The following is a 22084-nucleotide window of genomic DNA, read 5'->3' on the forward strand; positions in this document are numbered from 1 at the left end:
CACCACCACTATGAAATTTGTAGACTCGCCACCACCACTATGAAATTTGTAAGTAGTAGAGAAATGGAAATGGGATCAGATGCTGAATTGAGGAAACCCCACGAACGCCACGAAATCAGTAATCAACGCTCCAACTCAGTTCTTGCTCCAATTCCCTCTTTTGTGCAAAAGCTCCAACTTATCCGGACTAGTCAACAGTTTTACCTGAGGCTGAGGGAGATAAACGTTCAAATGTTATACAGAGGCTGACTGCATTACTCGAGAGATGCATTTAAAGAATCACTTAGCACCACCAAAATTTATATTTAGTCTTATCTGTGAGGGACTAAACAGAGTTCAAAACAAGTGAGTCCAGCAGGTTATATACACTCATCTTCAGAAAGAACTAACCAAAATTCGTATAAAATGGTAATGAATTAGTCTTGAAATATTATGTTAGCATCAGTTGCAATGGCAGATCGACGGAGTTTGACATCCACAAACATTTTAGCACGGCTATAAAAATATGTTATCCAGCTTGGCCACTACGCCCAATGGATGGTTAACACTTCTCAAAGCTGGGATTGCAAGAACATGGCTCCATAACAAAGCTCATTAACCCCACAGAAAGAAAGCTCACCAAGGAACCTTCTATTTGTCCTGAAAAGACAAACGTCGCAGTGTAAATACAAGATAATGAAAAAACGGCAGACACTACATTTTAGCCATATGTACTTACAGACCACCAAGAGCACCTTGAATCTGTTGTGTTAAAATTAGACCACCTAGAGAACCTTGAATCTGTTGTGTTCAAATTTGTGATTTTCATTGTAAGCTATACTCAGTGCACAGCTCTAAAAGTGTATTTGCAATCTAGAATTGGGTTGTACAGGTACCACTGGTGCAATCTTCTTATGATGATTGAACTCCAAATTACAACCCACAACAGAACTCAGCAAAATGTTTTCATTTACTCACCTCAAGCTCTGGAAGGTCTAAACATTAAATGTTGAGCTCCCAGCAGGTGGAACAGCAACAACTTTTCCTACAGCAACTGTCTTACCTGCAACAATTTAAGATAAAACGTGCTTCATGGAGTCGGAATATATTGAACTTACTAAGACGGAGAGAAACAACAACATACTTTATGGTCGGATTACTTGGACTTGGTGAAAAAACATGCATAGAAAACCTAAGTACAACTTTCAATAGGGTGAAAAGCAGCCAAAGAGAAGGAAACAGAGTATTTGATGACTGCTTGGTGCTTGCCCATTTTGCCTGACTAGCTATGGTTAAATTTTGCAGCCAACTGCACTTGCATTACCTTAAAGTAATATATTATTGAATTTGCGAGAAATAAACTAACAGAGATTCTGATTATATAGAATTAGTGAATGATATTAAATAGGTTCATTTAAATGAGCATTAGATACCTTAGGAAAAATAATAACAGCAGAAAGAGTATATCATCACAATCCTTCTTATAATAATTTCGATAGGCAAACACACTCAAAATCATGACTTATCTGTGTCCGATTAGACGTAATTCCTATGTTATATAATTTTAATGTCACATTTAGAAAAGAAGACTTGGTGCTACAGGTAAAAATAAAAACATCTTTGGTACATCAGTGTTGCATGATTTAAACAGAGCCAAACATTGATTTCAGAAAAGGATGTATATCCTTGCCTTCAGTCCGGAGCGTAAATCTTCCAAGCTGAGGAAACTCAGAGAAGTTCTCGATACAAATCAAATTATTGACCTAATATAAAACAGAGGTGATTAGAAAATGTAGCCCTCAGACTTTAATGCCAGAGCGATGGATCCATATGGTATCTGAGCAGTTCACTGAGGAAGTTTCAAGGATAACCTGAACACGGCAAACGACGACAGCTCCATTCTTCACAAAAAGAGGTTTCCTCTTTGACTTCTTTTTTTTTATGTCACCTTCTTTCCTCCTCTTCAAATCAATTTCTTCTATGAGTTCAACAATCTCACATTCCTCAACTACAGAGTGGATATGCAGCACTGCCTTGTAACCAGCAGTAAAAATTGCCTAGTACATCAAACATCACATTCATAAGAAATTCGAATACACAAGAAGTCAGTCCAGAGTTAAGACACCCTGGATTTGGAATTTAAAAAGAACAAGAAGGCTCATAAGACCCTTGCAATATTTTTTGTAGTAATTATATTAATGCTATCTAGATGTTCAAATATCAAAGAAACTTCATCTGGTATAAACCGTTCCGAACGGGAGTGATTATTGAATTACTAATATCCATGTGACAATAATTTCAATCTAAATAATTTTGGTTTCTGAGCTCCCAAAACAAAATTAACCAAATAGGAGACATAAACTGGAGTTTATTTACCAAATAATATCAGTCAGTTAACCTGATGCATTGACCAAATAATTGTGGCTTACTCCAATGTATATTGATCAATATACTAAAATTTGTAAACTTGAATCCACTGTGGAATATACAGTATAGAACATACACATAATGCAGGAAAATTTGTAAAACTATTGGTTTCGGAAAAAGGAAATCATGTATAATCATATTGAGCCCTATCAGTTGATAAAATAGGATGAACTAACAGTCTAAAAAGATGTCTTAACTTATAACAGGGCTATGAAGTAAGAAATATTTTAAATTCTCATGTTTTATTTTTCACTTAAAACTATAAGCCAAAAAATGCCATTCCATAAAAGTACAGTTTTTATTTTATTTTTTTACAAATTGTCAACATCCAAAACAAAAATATCTATATCCATGTCCAACACATTCCCAAATTCATGCTCGAAAGACCAGATCACCAGTTCTAGTATTTTATACTTTCCTTTTCCAAACATATGTTTTCGTAAATAAACTATGCAGGACAAAGAAAATCAGCTGTGATTCTATCTAAGAGAAGATTGCAAACTAAGCAAGGCACTCCTGGCAAATCATAGTAGGCCTTGCAGGAACCAGCATTCAAACCAAGGTATTGAACACAGAGAACTAACAAATGTCAAGTGAGAATAGTCAAGCATGAAATATCCTATGCTATCGTCTGTAAGTGTTACTTACATTGTCAAGCAACTCCAATATCTGTAGTTGAGCACGAAATTCAGATATAGCACTAACAGGATTTTCTGCAAGAACAACGTTGCCAAGAATCAGTATACTGAAAAACAACTTCCAGTGCTTGAAAAATGTCCAAGGTAAACAAACACCTAGACCATAGTCACCAGTTCATGAATAGCTAATTATTTCAGAAAGCTCAACAGTAAACATGTGCAGAAAATAATCCACCCAGGGACTGTTTGCAAACCAGCTCTTTTTTTTTTCTGAGCTAGGCTCAAAAAAGGCACTTCGGTGGGATAGTAAACCACTAAATTTAGCCAGGTTTGAGCAGATCCAACCAGAAAAAAAAATCTGGTCCAGACACAAGTTTAAAATTCTCCAGAGGCACATCTCGTCTGCACATTGGTTAATTAAACCCTTCTACGTACATTTGGGTGAATAAAAACTGCTATATCACCATGTAAGAAAATGCAATTTTTTATAAATAATGTAATCTTCCATGGTAAAAACTTAGTAAGAATAAAATAAATGGTAAAATGAATGAAGAATTTCCTCTACTTTTCTGCTTCAGGAAACAAACAAAAAGGCATCATCAAAGTATCAAACAAACAAAAGAATTCAAAGACAAATGGAGCACGGATAGACAGGATCCCTTTCAACTTGCAAAAATAGTGATATATCCTAGAACCTAAATGCATCACTTTTAACTAGAGCAATATATAATCAAGTGTTCAGAATGCACAAAGTTCAGCCAGAATCAGTACCACTTATCAAGGAGAGTACTAAAGAAAGCAGCACCAACAAAGTAATTATCTTGCTGCTCCCGACTACTTGGAAAAGACACTTACTAATGCTTGATAGCACAAAACCAGCAGTGATGTCATCCTCTTCAATTCCTGACAGTTTGACTCGGACATTCTCACCAGGTGCAGCACTTCTCACTCTATCTTCATCACAGTGTACACTAATGACTTTCACGTTGGCCTGTGAGCAAAATAGAATGTGCACCAAGATCAGATTTATAATTCCAGCAAAAGCTGATGCACTTGCTACTTGAAAACATCAACAATAAAAGATGTTACCTTGTTTGGCATAACCAACATGTTATCACCCTCCGAGATAGTTCCTGATTCAATTTTTCCCATGACCACTGTGCCCATGTCTTTGTATTTATCAATGATTGGCATCCTGCATATATATGTGCCTTACTGTTATTAGTTAAACTATCCATCATAATTATTCAAGTAAGAAAATGCAATCTGAACAGAAAGGAAATAAAAGTTTTTCTCCTAAAGAAATGCCATTTCATCTTATGAAACCAAGGTTCGGTAAGTACCACCTGACATGAACAGGGGTTTTCTTAGTCCATTTAAATTGTACTTGACAAGCTAAGAAACCTGGTCGTCTAACCTTACTGGACCTTTTGGATCTCGTAAAGGGACTTGAATGCAATCTAGAACTTCGAAAAGACATGGACCACTCCACCAGCTACAATTGCTTTTATCCATTCTTGTCTTCATATTAGTCCCCAAAAGACCAGAGATTGGCAAGAAGTGGACATCTGAAAAGAATGCCAGAAAAAGCAAGGTAAAAGTAATGTATTGTGGATAATTCCATCATTATCATAACCACAGATCATCACATCATTGTTATTACCACACTCAGTTGAGCAAGGGCTCCATTCAACAAGTGCTGGATATAATATATGACGCTATGTCAACACCCAAAAGCCAATCTCTAACTAGTAACCACACGAATACCAAAAAGCTTATTTTGTTTGGACAAAGAAAACATATGAGTTTCTTTTGATTATTATATGTAACATTTGCAGGACACAGGAAACATCATAAAAAGCATATCATATACTCCAAATGTATCCAAAAATAGTGCTTCGTGAATAAACTCCCAGCATTTTTAGTATAATTAGGGCTAAATTAGGAACAATCACAAAGCTAAACAATCTAAACCAGGAAGTCACCAAATAATGGGAAGGAAAACTATGGAATGTTACTTACTAAACTTTTTGCAGATGGCATAATAGGCAACAATAAAGAATAATATTCCTGTCTTAGAAGGAAATAACCATGTAGATGAAAGATGTCTTACCATGCTTAGAAAAAGAAGATGTGAAGCTTCAACTTTGTGATAAGCTAAGGCATCAAAGATTTAACAAGCAATGAAGCAAACCACAACAGAACTGTCTAATACCCCATCCTATTTGATCTTTTGATTTCTACAAAACTAGCCAAATACCCATGCGCTTCAATGTCTACAATGTGTTCCATAGATTCTAAACTTGGAAAATGTATATATTTTTCATTTGAACATCAATCACTAAATAATTCTATTACAAATGACATGCGCAAAGACATAACTTTTCAGAGAAGATTCTTGGATTAATAAAGCATAGGTGCAGCGCGGACCGTGGATGGTAGACTCATGACCACCACTAACTTCTTTCATAATAGAATAGAAATTTCAAATTAAATTGAGAAAAATGAACAGATTTTGTGAAGAGATATCTCCAACCTAAAATTAACGCATAGAGAAAAGAGTGAAAGATGATCCCATTCATAATTATATACCTTTCTTAACATTGTACCCTGATGATTTAAGAAAAGGAACCATTTTTCCTTCTATTTCATCATATCTGAAACCACATAAGTGAAATAATGATTTTTCTTTACCCAACATGCTTATTTAAGAGGAACAAATTCTTCTCAGTGGATTTGTTATCAATGTATATACCGTTCTTTCGACCAGCCAACAGTAGATTCATCCATCTTATTTATGACCACAACCAACTTAGAAACACCCAAAGTTTTTGCCAGAAGCACATGTTCGCGAGTCTGCCCGCCTCTTTCATACCCAGTTTCAAATTCACCTTTCCGAGCAGATATCACCTGAGGGAAACAATGATACATTCATATTATATCCCAGCAGAAAAGACGGTAAATATGATTTCGAAAGATTGCGCCACTGCTTACAAGAACACCAATGTCTGCTTGAGATGCACCGCTTATCATGTTTGGAACATAACTTTTGTGGCCCTGTATGTCAGAAATATATTGAATACAACATTATATAAAAGAACACAGAAACCATTATAAAATGGATCAAATAATCATCAGAAAGTAGCATGTCTTGTAATAAGGTGTAATGACTTGGTTAGCAAAAACACCCTGAATTGTTGCTACTTTGCTACACAAAGGTGACACTCAAAAATGAGCTGTACAAGCATGAATGAAGACATAGTTTCAGTCAAACAAACAGAGCAACAAACACATACAATCCCTATAAATCAATCCTAAGACCAGTTTGAGACGGACGTAAGGTACCAAGGCAGTTGTTGCTTCCACATGAACGATTCCAATTATTTCAAAAGGGGGAAAGGAAATACATCACCATTTTATGTTTAAGTCTTCTGCTTATCTAAGTTTTACGTTCAAGTTATTTAAATGTATGAAACTATCTTAAAATATGATAGAATCACAACAGTTGCTCCATAAAGCAACACAAAATCTGTTTCAAAATATTGAAATATAAAACTATGACCTTGCATTACTATGGTATATGTAAATAAGTACAGTATATGAGGCAAAAAAAAAATTTACCGGTGCATCTAAAATGGTAAATCTTGTAGTTTCTGTCTCAAAGTGTGCTCTCCCAACTTCAACTGTCTTCCCCTGAATAGATTCAAAATAACACATTGTAAGTACAATAAGTGATATTTGACAGAATTATTCAAGCCACGACAAAAATCAAATTTCATGAATTAGAAGTATGATGACCTAGAAGCAGGATTGGAGCTGGAGTATCCATAGACACCATTTAAACTTTGTTGGATTCGGAAATGTTTGGATTTTAGTTATGTAACAGGCAGGCCATGACCATTGATTTGCATGGTTCATATTACTGGTCTATCCAATGATCCAAGAAAAACAGGTGCAATGATGTTACCCAATAATCCAAACCCAACCATCAGAATATAAGCAAGCAGATGGCAGCAAACTCTTGAAGGCAGTAGAGAGATGACCACACAAGTAATCTCAAGATATCACATGCTCATCACTGTCGAAACAGGATGTGGGAGTGGCCATCAAGGATCATCAGTACTGGAACTAGAACAAACCTTAGGTTCCATTTTGATGGATAAGTCTTTGTGGTCCTTGGTCATGGTTCTTTATTTTGCTTTTGGGTAGTTTCACCTTTTTCAGGACAGCATCACTCCTTAAGCATATTTTCAGTTGCTAGGACAGCTGCAGTTAGTAGGACAGCAGCAGTTAGCATCTCCTTTATATCTCCTTTATGCTTTATTAAGTTTGGATGCCCTCTAGGACAGCATCCCATTCAAATTTTGAATTTTAGACTAGGAGGGTGCAGCAATAGGCTTGCAGCCAGCTATGGCTATATATATGTATCCAACCTCCCTCGGGTTGGTATGGCTTTGAGTTTGCGAATGGAAGAAAACTAGAAAAATTGCCCCATCTTGAGTGCCATCCTCTTATCAATGAGAGTAACCATTGAAATTCTAACATCTGGTATCAGAGCCACACTTTCCTGTAGGCTAAACATCTACTGTTCCACCCCTTCCCAAGCTCGGTTGAGCTCTCAGCCAGCAGCAGCAGCAGCACCGGCTGCTCTTCCTTCCCCTTTCCCTTCCCCCTCTCCACGCAGCAGCCCCCCGGAGGCGCGCCATGTCCGATGTTCGGTCTCGGCGTTCGGTCGCCTCGAGCACTCGGCGTAAGCAGGACGCCAAGCTCGCCGCAGCAGAAGAGCACAGGCGAGCAACGGCTCAGACCGCTGCAGCAGCAGCGAGGGCGGCCAGACTGGCGGCAGTGGAGTTGGCAGCAGCCAGGGCAGAGGCGGAAGCAGAGGCGGCGGAAGATGCGGCACGTGCGGCGGAGGTAGAGGTTGAGACCTTGCGCAGCAACATCAACGGCTCCATCGGCGACATCACCGCCGACAGGGAGCTTGAGGAGCTAGCAAGAGGGAGGGCGCGGGAGCGGGCAGAGCGTGCTGCCCACCCCCACGGCGGCGGCGGCCCAAGGGACCGCGCGCCCGCCGATGGGAACCCAGACGGGCACGGGTGTGCCGGCGGCAGCCCGGAGCGCGCGCGCGGCGGCGGCGCTCCGAGTGGAGGTGGCTGGTTCGACAGAGAGCGTGGCCCTCGCAGGCAGCGCGGCTCTCCCTCCCCTGACCGGCGCCATGGCCACCACGGCGTCCAGACGGTGGTCAGGGACTTTGGTCCCGGCGGTTGGTGGCCTACCCTCACCAAAACCAACTATATCGAGTGGGCCGCGGTGATGAGGGTGAGGCTCCAGGTGCGGCACATGTGGGAGGCAGTCCGGTACGGCGACGTCGACTACGACGAGAATCGACGGGCGCTGGATGCCCCCATCGCTGCAGTCCCGCCCGAGATGCAGTTCTCGCTTTCCCAAAAGCGGACTGCCAAGGAGGCCTGGCAAGTCCACACTGCAGGCACTCCGCAAGGAGTGGGAGAACCTGGCTTTCAAGCCAGGTGAGGATGTTGATGACTTTGCCCTCCGTCGCAACACTCTTTTGCAGAAGATGGTGCAGTACGGCGACAACCTATGATGAGGAGAGAGCCGTCGAGAAGCTGTTCCGCTGCGTCCCAGAGAAGTATGGGCAGATCGCTCGCTCGATCGAGTCTCTGCTGGATCTCTCCACGATGTCGATCAAGGAGGCGATAGGTCGCCTCAAGGTCATCGACGGCCATGAGCCACAGCCTCTCTCGGGGCCTATCACCATTGGCGGGAAGCTCCATCTCACTCGGGAGCAGTGGGAGGCCAGCCAAGGTGATGGGAGGAAGGGGGAGTCCTCCTCCTCCCCGACGGGCGGTCGCAAGTAGCGCATGGCATGCGGAGGTGTCCAGCTGCGGTGGGCGCAAATACGTGCCGAGGGTGGCGCCCGCAGAGGCGCCCAGGGCGGCGCCGCCGGCAACCACAAGCCAGCACGAGACGACGCCTACCGCAACTGTGGCAAGCTTGGCCATTGGGCCAAAGACTGTCGACAGCCACGACGCGGCCAGACCCACATCGCATAGGTGGAGGAGGAAGAGCCGGCTCTGCTCTTGGCACACGCAAGCATCGAGCTACCTCCGGCGGCACCGGCCGCAACGGCTTTCCTCCACCTTGATTAGCTGAAGGTACTCGTCTCCCTCTGCAACGGCTCCAGCAACGACAAGGCTGATGGGTGGTACCTCAGACACCGGCGCCTCCCATCACATGACCGGCCGACGGGAGTTCTTCATCGAGTTTGACTCCAGCGTCCGAGGCTCCGTCAAGTTTGGGGACGCCTCCGGCGTGGAGATCAAGAGCGGTGGCTCCGTCACCTTCACCGCCAAGTCCGGTGAGCACAGGCTGCTCACCGGAGTTCACTACATCCCCGCGTTGAGGAACTCTATCATCAGCGTAGGACAGCTAGATGAGAACGGCTCACGCGTGCTGGTCGAGCACGGAGTCATGAGGATTTGGGATCGCCGTCATCGCCTTCTTGCCAAGGTAAACAGAGGCACTAATCAACTCTACATCCTCAGCGCGCAGGTCGCACAACCAGTTTGCCTCGCCGCTCATCGGGACGACGAGGCGTGGCAGTGGCACGAGCGCTTCGGGCACCTCCACTTTGAGGCCCTGAAGTGGCTCAGTGCCAAGGAGATGGTGCGAGGCCTGCCGTGCCTTGACCACGTGGAGCAGCTCTGCGATGTCTGCGTGGTAACGAAGCAGAGGCGGCTCCCCTTTCCACAGCAGACGAGCTTCCGAGCCAAGGAGCGGCTCAAGCCCGTGCACGGGGACTTGTGTGGTCCAGTGACACCGGCCACACCAGGAGGACGACGTTACTTCCTGCTGCTCGTCGACGACCTCTCCCGCTACATGTGGGCGATGGTCCTCGGCAGCAAGGGAGAGGCTGCGGACGCCATCAGGCGCGCGCAGGCTGCTGCGGAGGCCGAGTGCGGCCGCAAGCTGCGCGTGCTGCGCACCGACAACGGCGGCGAATTCACGGCAGCTGAATTCGCGTCGTACTGTGCTGATGAGGGCATTCAGCGCCACTACACCGCGCCGTACAGCCCGCGGCAGAACGGCGTCATCGAGCGGCGCAACCAGACGGTTGTGGGGATGGCTCGGGCTCTCCTCAAGCAAAGGGGGATGCCGGCCATCTTCTGGGGAGAGGCAGTGGTGACGGCCGTCTACATCCTCAACCGTTCGCCTAGCAAGGCACTCGACGGCAGGACACTGTACGAGGCTTGGCATGGGCGCAAGCCGGCGGTCTCCCACCTGCGGGTCTTCGGCTGCCTCGCGTTCGCCAAGGAGCTTGGCCACATCGGCAAGCTCAACGACAGGAGCACCCCAGGGGTTTTCATCGGCTACGCGGAGGGCTCGAAGACCTACCGCATTCTCGACCCGGAGAAAGCGTGTGCGCACGGCGCGCGACTAGTGTTCGACGAAGGGCGAGGGTGGGCATGGGACAAAGCGGACGATGCTTCGACTCTGACGTACGACGACTTCACTGTCGAGTATGTCCACTTCGAGGGAGCTGGGGGAGTAGGCAGCTCTTCTTCACCGAGCATGTCTACCCCAGCCCCCGAGCCTCCACTGACTCCGGCAGCGACACACCCTCGAGCAACGACTTCAACTACGACGAGCTCTTCGCCGACACCACCACAGTCGGCGACCCCACGCACTCCAGCACCAACAGCCACTCCTCCGGGCACGTCCACCCCGACGCCAGCTCGTGTTGAGCACAGCCCGGTGGAGTTCGCTACTCCGCTCTCCCACGACGAAGAGCGCATCGACGCGTACCACGACGGCGAGCTGCTACAGTACCGTACGATAGAGGACCTTCTCGGCGACCAGCCAGTGCCGAGACTGGTGCCTCGCGACCTAGAGGTGCAGTTGCACCTTGCGTGCGACGACGATGAGCCTCGGTCTTTCGCAGAGGCCGAGGGACACGAGGCATGGCATGCCACAATGCAGTCGGAGATGGACGCGGTTGAGGAGAACCACACCTGGGAGCTTGCTGACCTCCCTCGTGGTCACCGCGCGATCACCCTTAAGTAGGTGTTCAAGCTGAAGAGGGATGAAGCCGGAGCCATCGTCAAGCACAAGGCTCGCTTGGTGGCTCATGGTTTTGTGCAGCAGGAGGGGATCGACTTCGACGATGCCTTCGCTCCCGTGGCACGGATGGAGTCCGTGCGACTCCTTGCGCTGGCTGCTCAGGAAGGCTAGTGCGTCCATCACATGGACGTCAAGTCGGCGCTTCTGAACGGCGACTTGAAAGAGGTCTATGTGCACCAGCCGCCGGACTTTACGATCCCCGGCAAGGAGGACAAGGTGCTACGCCTGCACAAGGCCCTCTACGGCTTGCGGCAGGCACCGAGAGCGTGGATTGTCAAGCAATTTTGCTATATATTTGTCGACAAATTTTCCCCCAAAAATTTGACAGATGTAATTACAGTACAACCGTAGTGTAATTACACTGTAACTTGAATGTAATTACACTGTAACTATAATATAACTTGTATGTAACTTTCAAAAATCTCTCCATAACATGTTATTTTGGTAAAATGAAGGTTGTGGGAACAATTTTTTTCACATATGTGTGTACTGTGATTTTTTTCTTCCTCACCAAAACAAATCTTTATAATAGATCTAATGATTTAAAATTACGTGAAACTTACATTCAAGTTACACTGTAGTTACATGAAGTTACAGTGTAATTACATACAAGTTACAGCGTAATTACACTACGATTGTACTGTAATTACATCTATCAAATTTTTAGGAGAAAATTTGTCGACAAATGTATAGGTGGTCCCTTGTCAAGTTGGATTCCACGCTCAAGGGGATGGGCTTTGAGCAAAGCCCGCACGAGGCGGCCATCTACCAGCGGGGCAATGGAAGAAATGCCTTGCTGGTGGGTGTCTATGTCGACGACTTGATGATCACCGGCACCAAGGATGCAGAGGTGGCGGCGTTCAAGGAGGAGATGAAGGCCACCTTCCAGATGAGTGATCTGGGGCCCCTCTCCTTCTACCTGGGGATCGAGGTGCACCAGGACGACTCCGGGATCACGCTTCGACAGACCGCCTACGCCAAGCGCGTCGTTGAGCTGGTTGGGCTCACCGATTGCAATCCAGCTCTCACTCCGATGGAGGAGACTGAAGCTGAGCCGCGACAGTCCGACGGAGGAGGTGGATGCCACACAGTCTTGTGGGGAGCCTTCGCTACCTCACCCACACACGGCCGGACTTGGCCTTCTCCGTTGGCTACATCAGTCGGTTCATGCAGCGACCGACGACGGAGCACCAGCAGGCTGTGAGGAGGATCATCCGCTACGTTGCGGGGACTCTCGACCACGGTCTCTACTACCCGAGGTGTCCTATCAAGGCACACTTCGTCGGGTACAGCGACAGCGACCACGCCGGCGACATCGACGCCAGCAAGAGCACGAGTGGGATTCTCTTCTTCCTCAGCGACTGCCTCGTTAGCTGACAGTCGGTCAAGCAGCAGGTGGTGGCCCTATCTAGCTGCGAGGCCGAGTACATGGCAGCCTCCGCCGCTTTGACCCAGGTGCTCTGGCTTGCTCGACTGCTTAGTGATCTCCTCGGCAGAGACTGGAGCGGTGGAGCTCAGGGTGGATAGCAAGTCCGCCCTAGCCCTGGCAAAGAACCCCGTTTTCCACGAACGAAGCAAGCACATCCGGGTGAGGTACCACTTCATCCGAAGCTACTTGGAAGAAGGGAGCATCAAGGCGAGCTACATCAACACCAAGAACCAGCTTGCGGACTTGCTCACCAAGCCTCTCGGGAGAATCAAGTTCCTCGAGCTCTGCTCCAGGATCGGGATGGCCCAACTTCCCCACAAGACGACGCACAAGACTTAGGGGGAGAATGATGGATAAGTCTTTGTGGTCCTTGGTCGTGGTTCTTTTTTTTGCTTTTGGGTAGTTTCACCTTTTTCAGGACAGCATCTACTCCTTTAGCATATTTTCAGTTGCTAGGACAGCTGCGGTTAGTAGGACAGCAGCAGTTAGCATCTCCTTTATGCCTCCTTTATGTTTTATTCAGTTTGGATGCTCTCTAGGACAGCATCCCATTCAAATTTCGAACTTTAGACTAGGAGGGTGCAGCAATAGGCTTGCAGCCAGCTATGGCTATATATATGTATCCAACCTCCCTCGGGTTGGTATGGCTTTGAGTTTGTGAATGGAAGAAAACTAGAAAAATTGTCCCATCTTGAGTGCCATCCTCTTATCAATGAGAGTAACCATTGAAATTCTAACACATTTCCCTATAGGTACATCCTGTTGCTGTGGACTTGTTACAACAGCAGTTAAAGAAAGGGTTCATGCCAGCAGCATGGTTACATCGTTGACAGAAGTTATCAATGAAAACAGTGAACTCCTGTGCTGCCCATCAGCTCCAAATTATGTAATGCAGCACTGAGGCTCCACTTTTCTATTGGGAACGAGTCAAGAAGCTCTATGTCATTAACTACAAATTGATATTCAATTGACTGTAGATTGTTTATGTCATGGATATGGATGGACATGGATTCCACCACTAAAGTTGGATTAGACATCTTGAATATTTTATTAGCATATATGTTGAACATCTCTAGTCTGGATAGTGGATACAATATCCATCCCATTCCTGCCACTAATTAGACGGTTTGCAGAATAATCCTTACTAAGAATTTTCACCCGAGTTCCAAGCGTACAAAGCCTAATGTAGGAAGCAACATATTTTTGCCATAAATGAAAAACATAAGGATGGCTAGAGCATATTCCCAAGGATGATACCTTTGCCCGTTCTTCCTCATTTGTATCCATAATGTATGCCATGTACCTGTGGTATTCATGTATATGAATGAGAATCTCACCAACATGTGATAAAAGTATCACTTTCATGCCCAAAAATGTAATCAAAATCATTTGTGCCGTATAAGCGTTAGAAAGGTCTAAAAGGTGTAATCAACATGTGATAACAATAACAATAATAAACATGTCATTTTGGACATGTCCAAAGTCAAACTTTAAACATGTATATCTTTTTACATATTTCGGTGAATTGTATAAAGTCATGTGTAAGTTTGTTATGGAAAATGTTCTCATGAGGTTAAAATATTGTTGAGTTTTTTATAAATATTGTAATATACTCCCTCCGTCCCAAAATATAGAAATTTCTGGCTATGGATCTGGACAAGAAATGTTTATATTTTGGGACAGAGGGATAAGTAGTCAATGTTTCCTTTCAAAGACCATGTCAATGCCTAAAACAAGAAGTTTTTGTGACCAGAGGGGGTAACTCTTTAACCACATAAGCTGCCAATTATGCCATATAAGCACTACAAAGATGGGTTAACCACAGAAAACCCCATACCCTACCACATTTTAGAACCTTTAAGCTGAGTGAAAAGCATCAACCAAAATGCAAACCAAAGAGGAAATTGCAAATTCAAATCTATGCAGAACATAGAACAAATTAAACATGTCAGTTACAACAAAGCTTTAGCCTGCCCATTTATCTAGAGCAAAGTCAATGTGCATATGGACCTTATACAGAAAGAATTTGTGGATGAAAGAAGGGATGGAAAATAGAAAGGGATAAATTCACCAAGACCTCCTGTACACGGCTGGGGAGATTGCTCTAAAGGTTATTTTTAATGGACTCACTTTGGTTTCACTAAAGTTTCTGAGCAGCAGGAACATATTTGGTCAAGTGGCATACAAATAGTCTCTACTACAGAAATATGTTAACTATTTTCTTCTTTATTTGATTTAAATATGGATCTAACTTACAAAACAAGATTCTATGAGGCATTAAACGAGGGAACTAATTACCAGCTCTCTCGACTTTTGTCCTTTGCTTCTTTTTCATACTTCTGGATTGTCCTGTCATCCACTTGCCCACTTAAGAACAATATCTGGCCTCCAGCTGTGGACTTACCAGCATCTGGAACCATGAATAACCAATAGAAATAGGTGAGGTCATAGAAGCTTTTAGCAAAATATCAGATTGCCATAACATCTTATGCGACAATAAGACATAAGCATATGCTTGTAGCATATGTACATCAAATCTATCTAAATATACTAATTACATACTACCTGGAAATTCCTGTGTTTTGGTAAAGAAGTAAATAAATCTAGTCATCCATCTGGTCATACCAAGCTATAATTAATGGCTATGATCATTTGTCTAGACATATATGTTTAATTGTGAAGGATAAGCTATTGTAATTTCCACTAAAAAGGTATTGTAACATGAGAAGTAAACAAAAAGTAAGGACTCTTCTACTGTGTAATGTAATTTTATCTTTAATAACATACCCGTAATTGCGTCTCATTGGCTAATGATGAAAGAAAATCCAGAAGCAAGCTGCTAATAAAAAATTCTGGTAGCAATGGATGACAATCTCGCACCAGTTATAACGGTGTTCAGCCACCAGATCTTAAACCTCAACATTTAGACAAGTTCTACAAGTGGCCTCTCTCCATTTATTCATCTAGGTTTCAGACACATATATTCTTCTGCACATGCACCTATACACGTCACAAATATAAATGTGTGTTGTGTTAACAATTGGGATTGACCAGGTTGGGCACAAGTAATCTCCTTGGCTCTCACCACTTGATTACTAGCCCATCTAGTGGCAAACTGGTTTTTATGTTGTTGTTTTGCTATCTATAACATAGACCTTCTAGTCCAGTTTTACATCCAACACAAATATAAAATTGACCATTATTAGTTATCTGTTTCTTAAAGTTATTTATGAAATCATGTTTTAAATAAAGTTTAACATTATACCATTCAGCACAGTTTCTTTCTCTGAATAATCTGCTACTCTGGTGTATGCAAAGGATAAAGAAAAATTAATCAAACAGTAGAGACAATGCAATGTATCTGAGGGATAGATGCTATTTGTTTTTATGTTATTTAAACTATGAGTAATTAACTTCTAAAAGCACCCTCAGTGAAAGATGTATTTATTTTTGTGATTTGACAGTAAGATGACAAAAGAACATGACCCTCAAATATAACCAGGTACTCTTAATGATGGTCATATCCTATGCATGTATCAACCCTAGAGATCTTTAATTTAACAAATTATAATTTTGATAGACGTGCATATATCATTATGTAAAGTAACCACTGCAAATTCGTGGGTTAATGATTAGTGGTAACATTTGACTAAATAAAATGACCATCAACAATTGAATAAATGATGCAACAGTATAACTAAGTCTATAAAGGAAAATTAAGATCAGAAAATGAGGAAGACCAGATCAAACATGCACGAATATGTAAGCGCCGTCTAGACCCTTATATTACAAATAAAAATAAAAAACATGCCTATGGAGAATTTAATAATTAATGGTCAATGTAAAATTGACCAAATGTACGAAAACTGTAGCTACTTAGGAACAGAGCAAATAGGCAGCATCATACTACAGCAAGGGCACAATGGTACAATGGGCCTGTTCACTTTGATGCCAAAAAAAACCTTACCAAATTTTGGTAAAATTACCAAAAAAGTGGCTACATTTAGTTTGCTGCCAAATTTTGGTAACTATATAAGAAATCCTGCCAAAATTTTGGCAACTATACATTGCCAAAATTTGGTAAGGTTTTTTTGGCATCAAAGTGAACAGGCCCAATATATTCTACAACAAGCGCACAGTGCGCCTAATGGGTTTATTCAGCAAGTCAGCATAGTTTGTTTCTTCAAAAAGAAAAGGACTCAGGATAACTTGGTCTAGTACCAAAAAGATTACTGCAAAACAGTTAGGCAAGTACTCCCCTAACACACCAATTAGCCCCATTCAATCAGTCCTTAATGTTAATCTATGTTAAGCAAGAACTGAAAAATGCAATTTTCTAATACTACAAAAATACACTACTATCAGAAGGCAAAGCACACCATTTTTGCTCTATGGCTTTTGTCCTACAAAATTACGTCACAAAAGCAAATAATTGCTGGTAAGATTGATAAGACCAACATTCTACCACAATACCAAATCAAGGATGTAAATTGTAAGAAGACTCCAGAACACTTTTCATTCTGCAATGGACATTCAAGTCACAGTGGACCTATGTATTAAACTAGACAAAAGGATGCAAAAATTTACAGGAGCACTCACCAACATGGCCAATAAAAACAACATTCAAATGCCGTTTTCTATTCTGTTCCTCCTTTGCTTCTGTTTGAACTGCATCATGTGGCAAATCTAAAACAAGGTGAGAAAGGGCCTTAAGATCCAACACATTGTCATTAAATTGCAATTATACAGGATTTCAGAAAGCTCCACGAAAACAAAATGTAGATATCATTGCTTTTTCAATTTTAAGTTCTTGCATAACATAGATTAGCATAAGGAATAAGAACACCATCCGGACGGGTTCCAAATAAAAGCAATTTAATAGAGAAACTTCAGACACCACATAAAGATGACTTACAAATTTTTGAATGGGTTTCCAAAAAAAAAAAAAGCAATCTGATAGAGAAACTTCAGACACCACATGAACATGAATTACGGATTTTCTCAAGAGCGCAAATTAGTGAAGGGATGAAATTCTCGAACAATTCTGATTCTTCTGAATGATCATAACCACGATGTATAGTTCAAAAGAAAGAAAGATTTCCGCCTTTCACACATACCTACTGACTGCAATTCCAGTGACTGAAGACTTGACTTGATTCCATTGACATCTGAGAGTATAATGTAGCTAACATTAGAAGACTCATTGTCTAAAAAAAAGCTAACATTAGAAGACTATGAATAAGGAGTATAATGTAGCTAACATTAGAAGACTCATTGTCTAAAAAAAGCTAACATTAGAAGACTATGAATAAGTAATAGGTAGGTAACTCGCGATTGCATAACTACATAAGGTGGGACAAACAAATTATTGATTAAAAAGAGCATTCAAAGCCAACTACATAAGGTGGGCAAACAAATTATTGATTAAAAAGAGCATTCAAAGCCTACATGGGTTACCTGATTATAAACTATAAACAGAGGAATCAATGTAAGATCGTAACAACCAAAATGAGAATGGCTCCAAAGTAGAAAAAGGGACCACACACCATCTGATTACTTGTTTACATTACCACCAGCATCTGACATCATTAGCAGCATTCACGTGATGGCCCATAAGACTAAATAGAAATTTCTATCAAGCATAACATAACTTTCACATTCTCTTGTGCTACAAATTTTAGTTGAAGAATAATTTCAAATGTGCTTTATTCATAGTTTTGGGAGTAACATGGGTTTGGCAACATAACTGTTCAAAATTACAATGACGGTAGGAAGTCCATACCCACATATTACTGAAACAGAAGGGCTACGCTTGACGCATTAAGACCTAGTCTGATCATATTTCTTACCTTAACTAATGAAATAATAGAAGTACAAATAAAACGACATCGATTACAAAACTACCCAACTCTACCCAGATCATCAGAACCCATGAAATACACCATTTCACCTCCCCACCCGAACCGCAGCGGCAGCAGCCCAAACAATGGAAGAAACACCCTCCGAAGTCCGAACCCACACATTACAGCATAATTAGGCACAGCCTAGTAGGCTACCGCATAATTAGACACAGATGCGATCCGCACCAGGCGAGCTCCGATCGAACGGAAGGATCCAGCAGGCACGCGAGGGGGCAAACGGAGCAGAAGAGGAATCGAGACGGAGAGGCATGGTACCTTGGGCCGCACGGGCTCGGGGCGCCTCTCGGGCGTCGTCGTCATCGCGAGCCGCGGAATGCGGATGGGGCTTCGCTGGAGCCTCCTCGAGGTCGTCGCGGGCCGCCCAGTCGTCGTCGGCGGGTTGGAGGGAGGTGATCGCCGGCGCCGGCGCGGGCGCAGGGTCGGCGTCGTGCTCCATCTCCCGCGAGCACGAGGAGGAGGAGGAAGCGGTGGGGGTTGGGTTGTTTCTGCCCTTCGCCTTTGTGCCCACTTGGGGTTTTTCTTGGCTTAGCGGAAAATTTCCGCTCTTTTCGCTGTTTTAGGGTTTTTCAGTTATTTTTCGTAGGGGGATTTTGGCCTGGGGAAATGGGGAGGAGTGGGGGGCTACGGCGGCAGGCCGAGAACGGTGGAGAGGGCAATACACGAGATGGTGCTGCTTTGGCGACTTGCGGCCCCGATCTTTTCCCAAACAAAATTTTTACAGATTGTTATATCGAATTTTTTGACACATTAAGTATTAAATATAGAAAAAACAATTACATAGTTCGTTAGAAAATCGTGAGACGAATCTTTTAAGCCTAATTGCGCTATGATTTGATAATATGGTGCTATAGTAAATATTTGCTAATGACGGATTAATTAGACTTAATAAATTCGTCTCGTAGCTTTCTGGCGGAATCTGTAATATTTTAAATATGTGTCCGTATATCTAATGTGACATGCAGGGGCAAAAAAATTTTCCAACTAAACAGGCCCTGCTTATCAGCCAAAATTTGAATTTTCAACATTAAATTTGGAGTTGATTTGGGGTTTTTCATCGAAGTTCTAAGAACACGTATATAAAAATTTTATTTACAAATTCTTTTTCGTTTGCAAATATGCAGTTTCACATATAAGCGAAACGTTGAGGCCTTTGGCGTGCTCCCGTGCCTCGGCCCGCAAGGCGGATCGGCCTAACCGAGTAATAACTGGGCTTCTGGGTTTGGCCTTTCGGTGTCTGGTCAGGGTTGAACGTGGTATTTATGTTGACTAGTAATCATGCAATGCAGATGCAATATGAGGAAATCAATGCTTGCATGGTAATGCTCATACATCTTGACACAGTAAATTTAGATATATTCCAAGTTCATGATCAGAAGATAATATGGATTTTATAAGACAGTATGAACTTGTAAAGAGTAAGATCGGTCCTTAATTAGACGGTACAGTGTAGAATATTTCTTGCACACATTGCAAAGACAAAGTCAGTTAGAACTTAGAAACCTTGCATCCGATTGTCTTTATATGGCGAATTTGTAAAGTTTCAGTACTTGCTCCATAAGAATTCATAACAATTAGCTCAGATGAAAAAAAAAACATTGAATGCCATGCACAATAGGATGCCTCCTCTTGTAAAGAAGGAAAAAAACGAACGCCTATTAGGCATGTACAAAGGACCAAGGCAAAAAAAAAAATAGCTAGTCATATATAGTACATATGGTTATTTCTGAGAAAAATACTTTTCCACATATTGGGGGTTATCTTGTGATGTAACCACAGGGAGAGGAGAGGAACTTTGTTTGCTAGATAGATGAATATTTCTGAAACAATTCTGTCTCCTGGAATGCATAGAATTTTGATCTTGCAGAAGTCTTCTTAACCGGCTCTGGTTGCTTTGGTGCACATATAAGAGCATCTTCAACAGCCTTTCCAAATATTCATATAGCTAACTCTCTATCTGATTTGGCTAGTCAAACTAGCTACTTGCTCCAACCGCCTCTCCATCTACCACCCCTATTATAAGTCTATGACAAATAGAACCCACGTGTCAGCCTCACTTCCTCTTCCTCTTCCCCTTCTCCTCCTCCTGTGTGCATCCTGGCTTCCTTTCCTCCACCCACGATGCCAACCACCAATCCGCCGCTTCCATGCCCTCCCCTTCCTCCCTCACATTCGATTAGCTTCACCGCCGCGCCCAATCGCCCCGACGTGCTGCTCCAGGCCACCGATTCCGTCCCCGTCCAACGCCATGGCGCCAGGAGAACGACGACGGCGGCACTGGGTGGATGGCGCGGCAGGTAGGGATGGGGAAAAAGGGAGAGAGAGGAGAAAGGGTGTAGGACCCACACCGATGGCAAGCCATATCGGCTGGCTAACTTTGGCTAGTCTGGTGGGGACTTTAGCCAGCTGGATGTCTTGGAGAAGCATTTGACTAGTCTGTTGGAGTAGAATTTTTGTCTAAGTTAGCCAAATTTTGGCTTGGAGAACCATTTGGCTAGGCTCTTGGAGATGCTCTAATGCATGGTCATTTTTTACTCTTGCTGAGTTGATCTGGAGTGTTTATGTTGTTTCTGAGTATAATGTTAAAACAGAGGGAGCATATTGGGAAGGCTATTTGACTAGGGCTGTGTTTAGTTCACGCAAAAAATTGGAAGTTTGGTTGAAATTGGAACGATGTGATGGAAAAGTTGGAAGTTTATGTGTGTAGAAAAGTTTTGATGTAATGGAAAAGTTGGAAGTTTGAAGAAAAACTTTGAAACTAAACATGGCCTAGATAGCATTGGATGTTTTGGTTTCCGAAGTTCCTTAAGGAACCACATCAGGCAAATTAGAATTTTACTGACCAGCACTGATGTATTTTTCGGACGTGATAACCAGCTACCACTCCATCTATGATAGACACTATTCATCTATACTTCAAATACGATTTTCTCTTAAACTACTCATCCGATCTACGATCCGATTACACCGTTGTGTTCGTAACAATTAAATCTTTATAACAAGATCTCACATGATTATACTTTAATGAAAAAAATATAAATTACTTTTATAACATATCTAAATTACTTTTAGATTTCACTAAGTTACTTATTAGACATATAAAAGTAATTCAATAAAGCCTAAAAATAATTTACATATACTCTAGAAGTAACTTATAACAAAAAGAAAGTAACTTCTATAATATATATTAATTACTTTAAAACTTTATTGAATTTACTTTTATATGTCGAAGAAGTAACTTAGTGAAATCTTTCACTAAAAGTAATTTAGATATATTATAAAAATAGTTTGTGATTTTTTATCAAAATATAATCATGTGAGATCTTGTTGTAAAGATTTAATTGTTACGAACACAACGGTGTAATCGGATCGTAGATCGGATGAGTAGTTTAAGAGAAAATTGCATTTGAAGCATAGATAGTAGGAATATTTTTTCTATTTGCTTGATCAATTAGTACTATAGTAAAGTAATATTCTTCAAGACACATATATGGACAATGGCTGATAGCGTCGCTCGTTATGACTAAATCGAGATCGCTCTCGATGTAGAT

At 42.6% G+C, this 22084-nt stretch overlaps 1 protein-coding gene across 2 annotated transcripts; it reads right to left on the reverse strand.

The window, feature by feature from the left end:
* Positions 1–266: 266 nt before the first annotated feature.
* LOC4329282 (uncharacterized) lies at positions 267–19023 on the reverse strand. Of its 2 annotated transcripts, none has more exons than XM_015767753.3 (17): positions 18792–19023; positions 17733–17783; positions 17215–17283; positions 14914–15025; positions 13873–13918; positions 6666–6737; positions 6039–6101; positions 5800–5954; positions 5637–5701; positions 4462–4612; positions 4134–4239; positions 3900–4035; positions 3055–3119; positions 1851–2036; positions 1670–1742; positions 958–1042; positions 267–639 (listed from the first exon to the last, which is right to left on the reverse strand). In XM_015767753.3, the coding sequence occupies exons 1-16, from the start codon at positions 18970–18972 to the stop codon at positions 975–977; spliced, it is 1599 nt and encodes a 532-aa protein (XP_015623239.1). In that variant the 5' UTR covers positions 18973–19023; the 3' UTR covers positions 267–639; positions 958–974. The 2 variants fall into 2 exon arrangements, with proteins under 2 accessions (XP_015623239.1, XP_015623238.1); XM_015767752.3 differs by having other exon boundaries at positions 17215–17301.
* Between the last annotated feature and the right edge of the window lie 3061 nt (positions 19024–22084).

Source organism: Oryza sativa, chromosome 2, assembly GCF_034140825.1.
Source record: "Oryza sativa Japonica Group chromosome 2, ASM3414082v1".
In the NCBI taxonomy this organism is placed as follows: domain Eukaryota; kingdom Viridiplantae; phylum Streptophyta; class Magnoliopsida; order Poales; family Poaceae; genus Oryza; species Oryza sativa.

Bases quoted from the DNA above. Each gene is read 5' to 3' on its own strand.
- LOC4329282 (XM_015767752.3), bottom strand. From the start codon at position 18,972: ATGGAGCACGACGCCGACCCTGCGCCCGCGCCGGCGCCGGCGATCACC. The intron at 2,037-3,054 runs GTAAGTAACACT...TTGATGTACTAG, and splicing joins TATTGGAGTTGCTTGACAAT to GCAATTTTTACTGCTGGTTA. The intron at 1,043-1,669 runs GCAAGGATATAC...AAATTGTTGCAG, and splicing joins ATTTACGCTCCGGACTGAAG to GTAAGACAGTTGCTGTAGGA.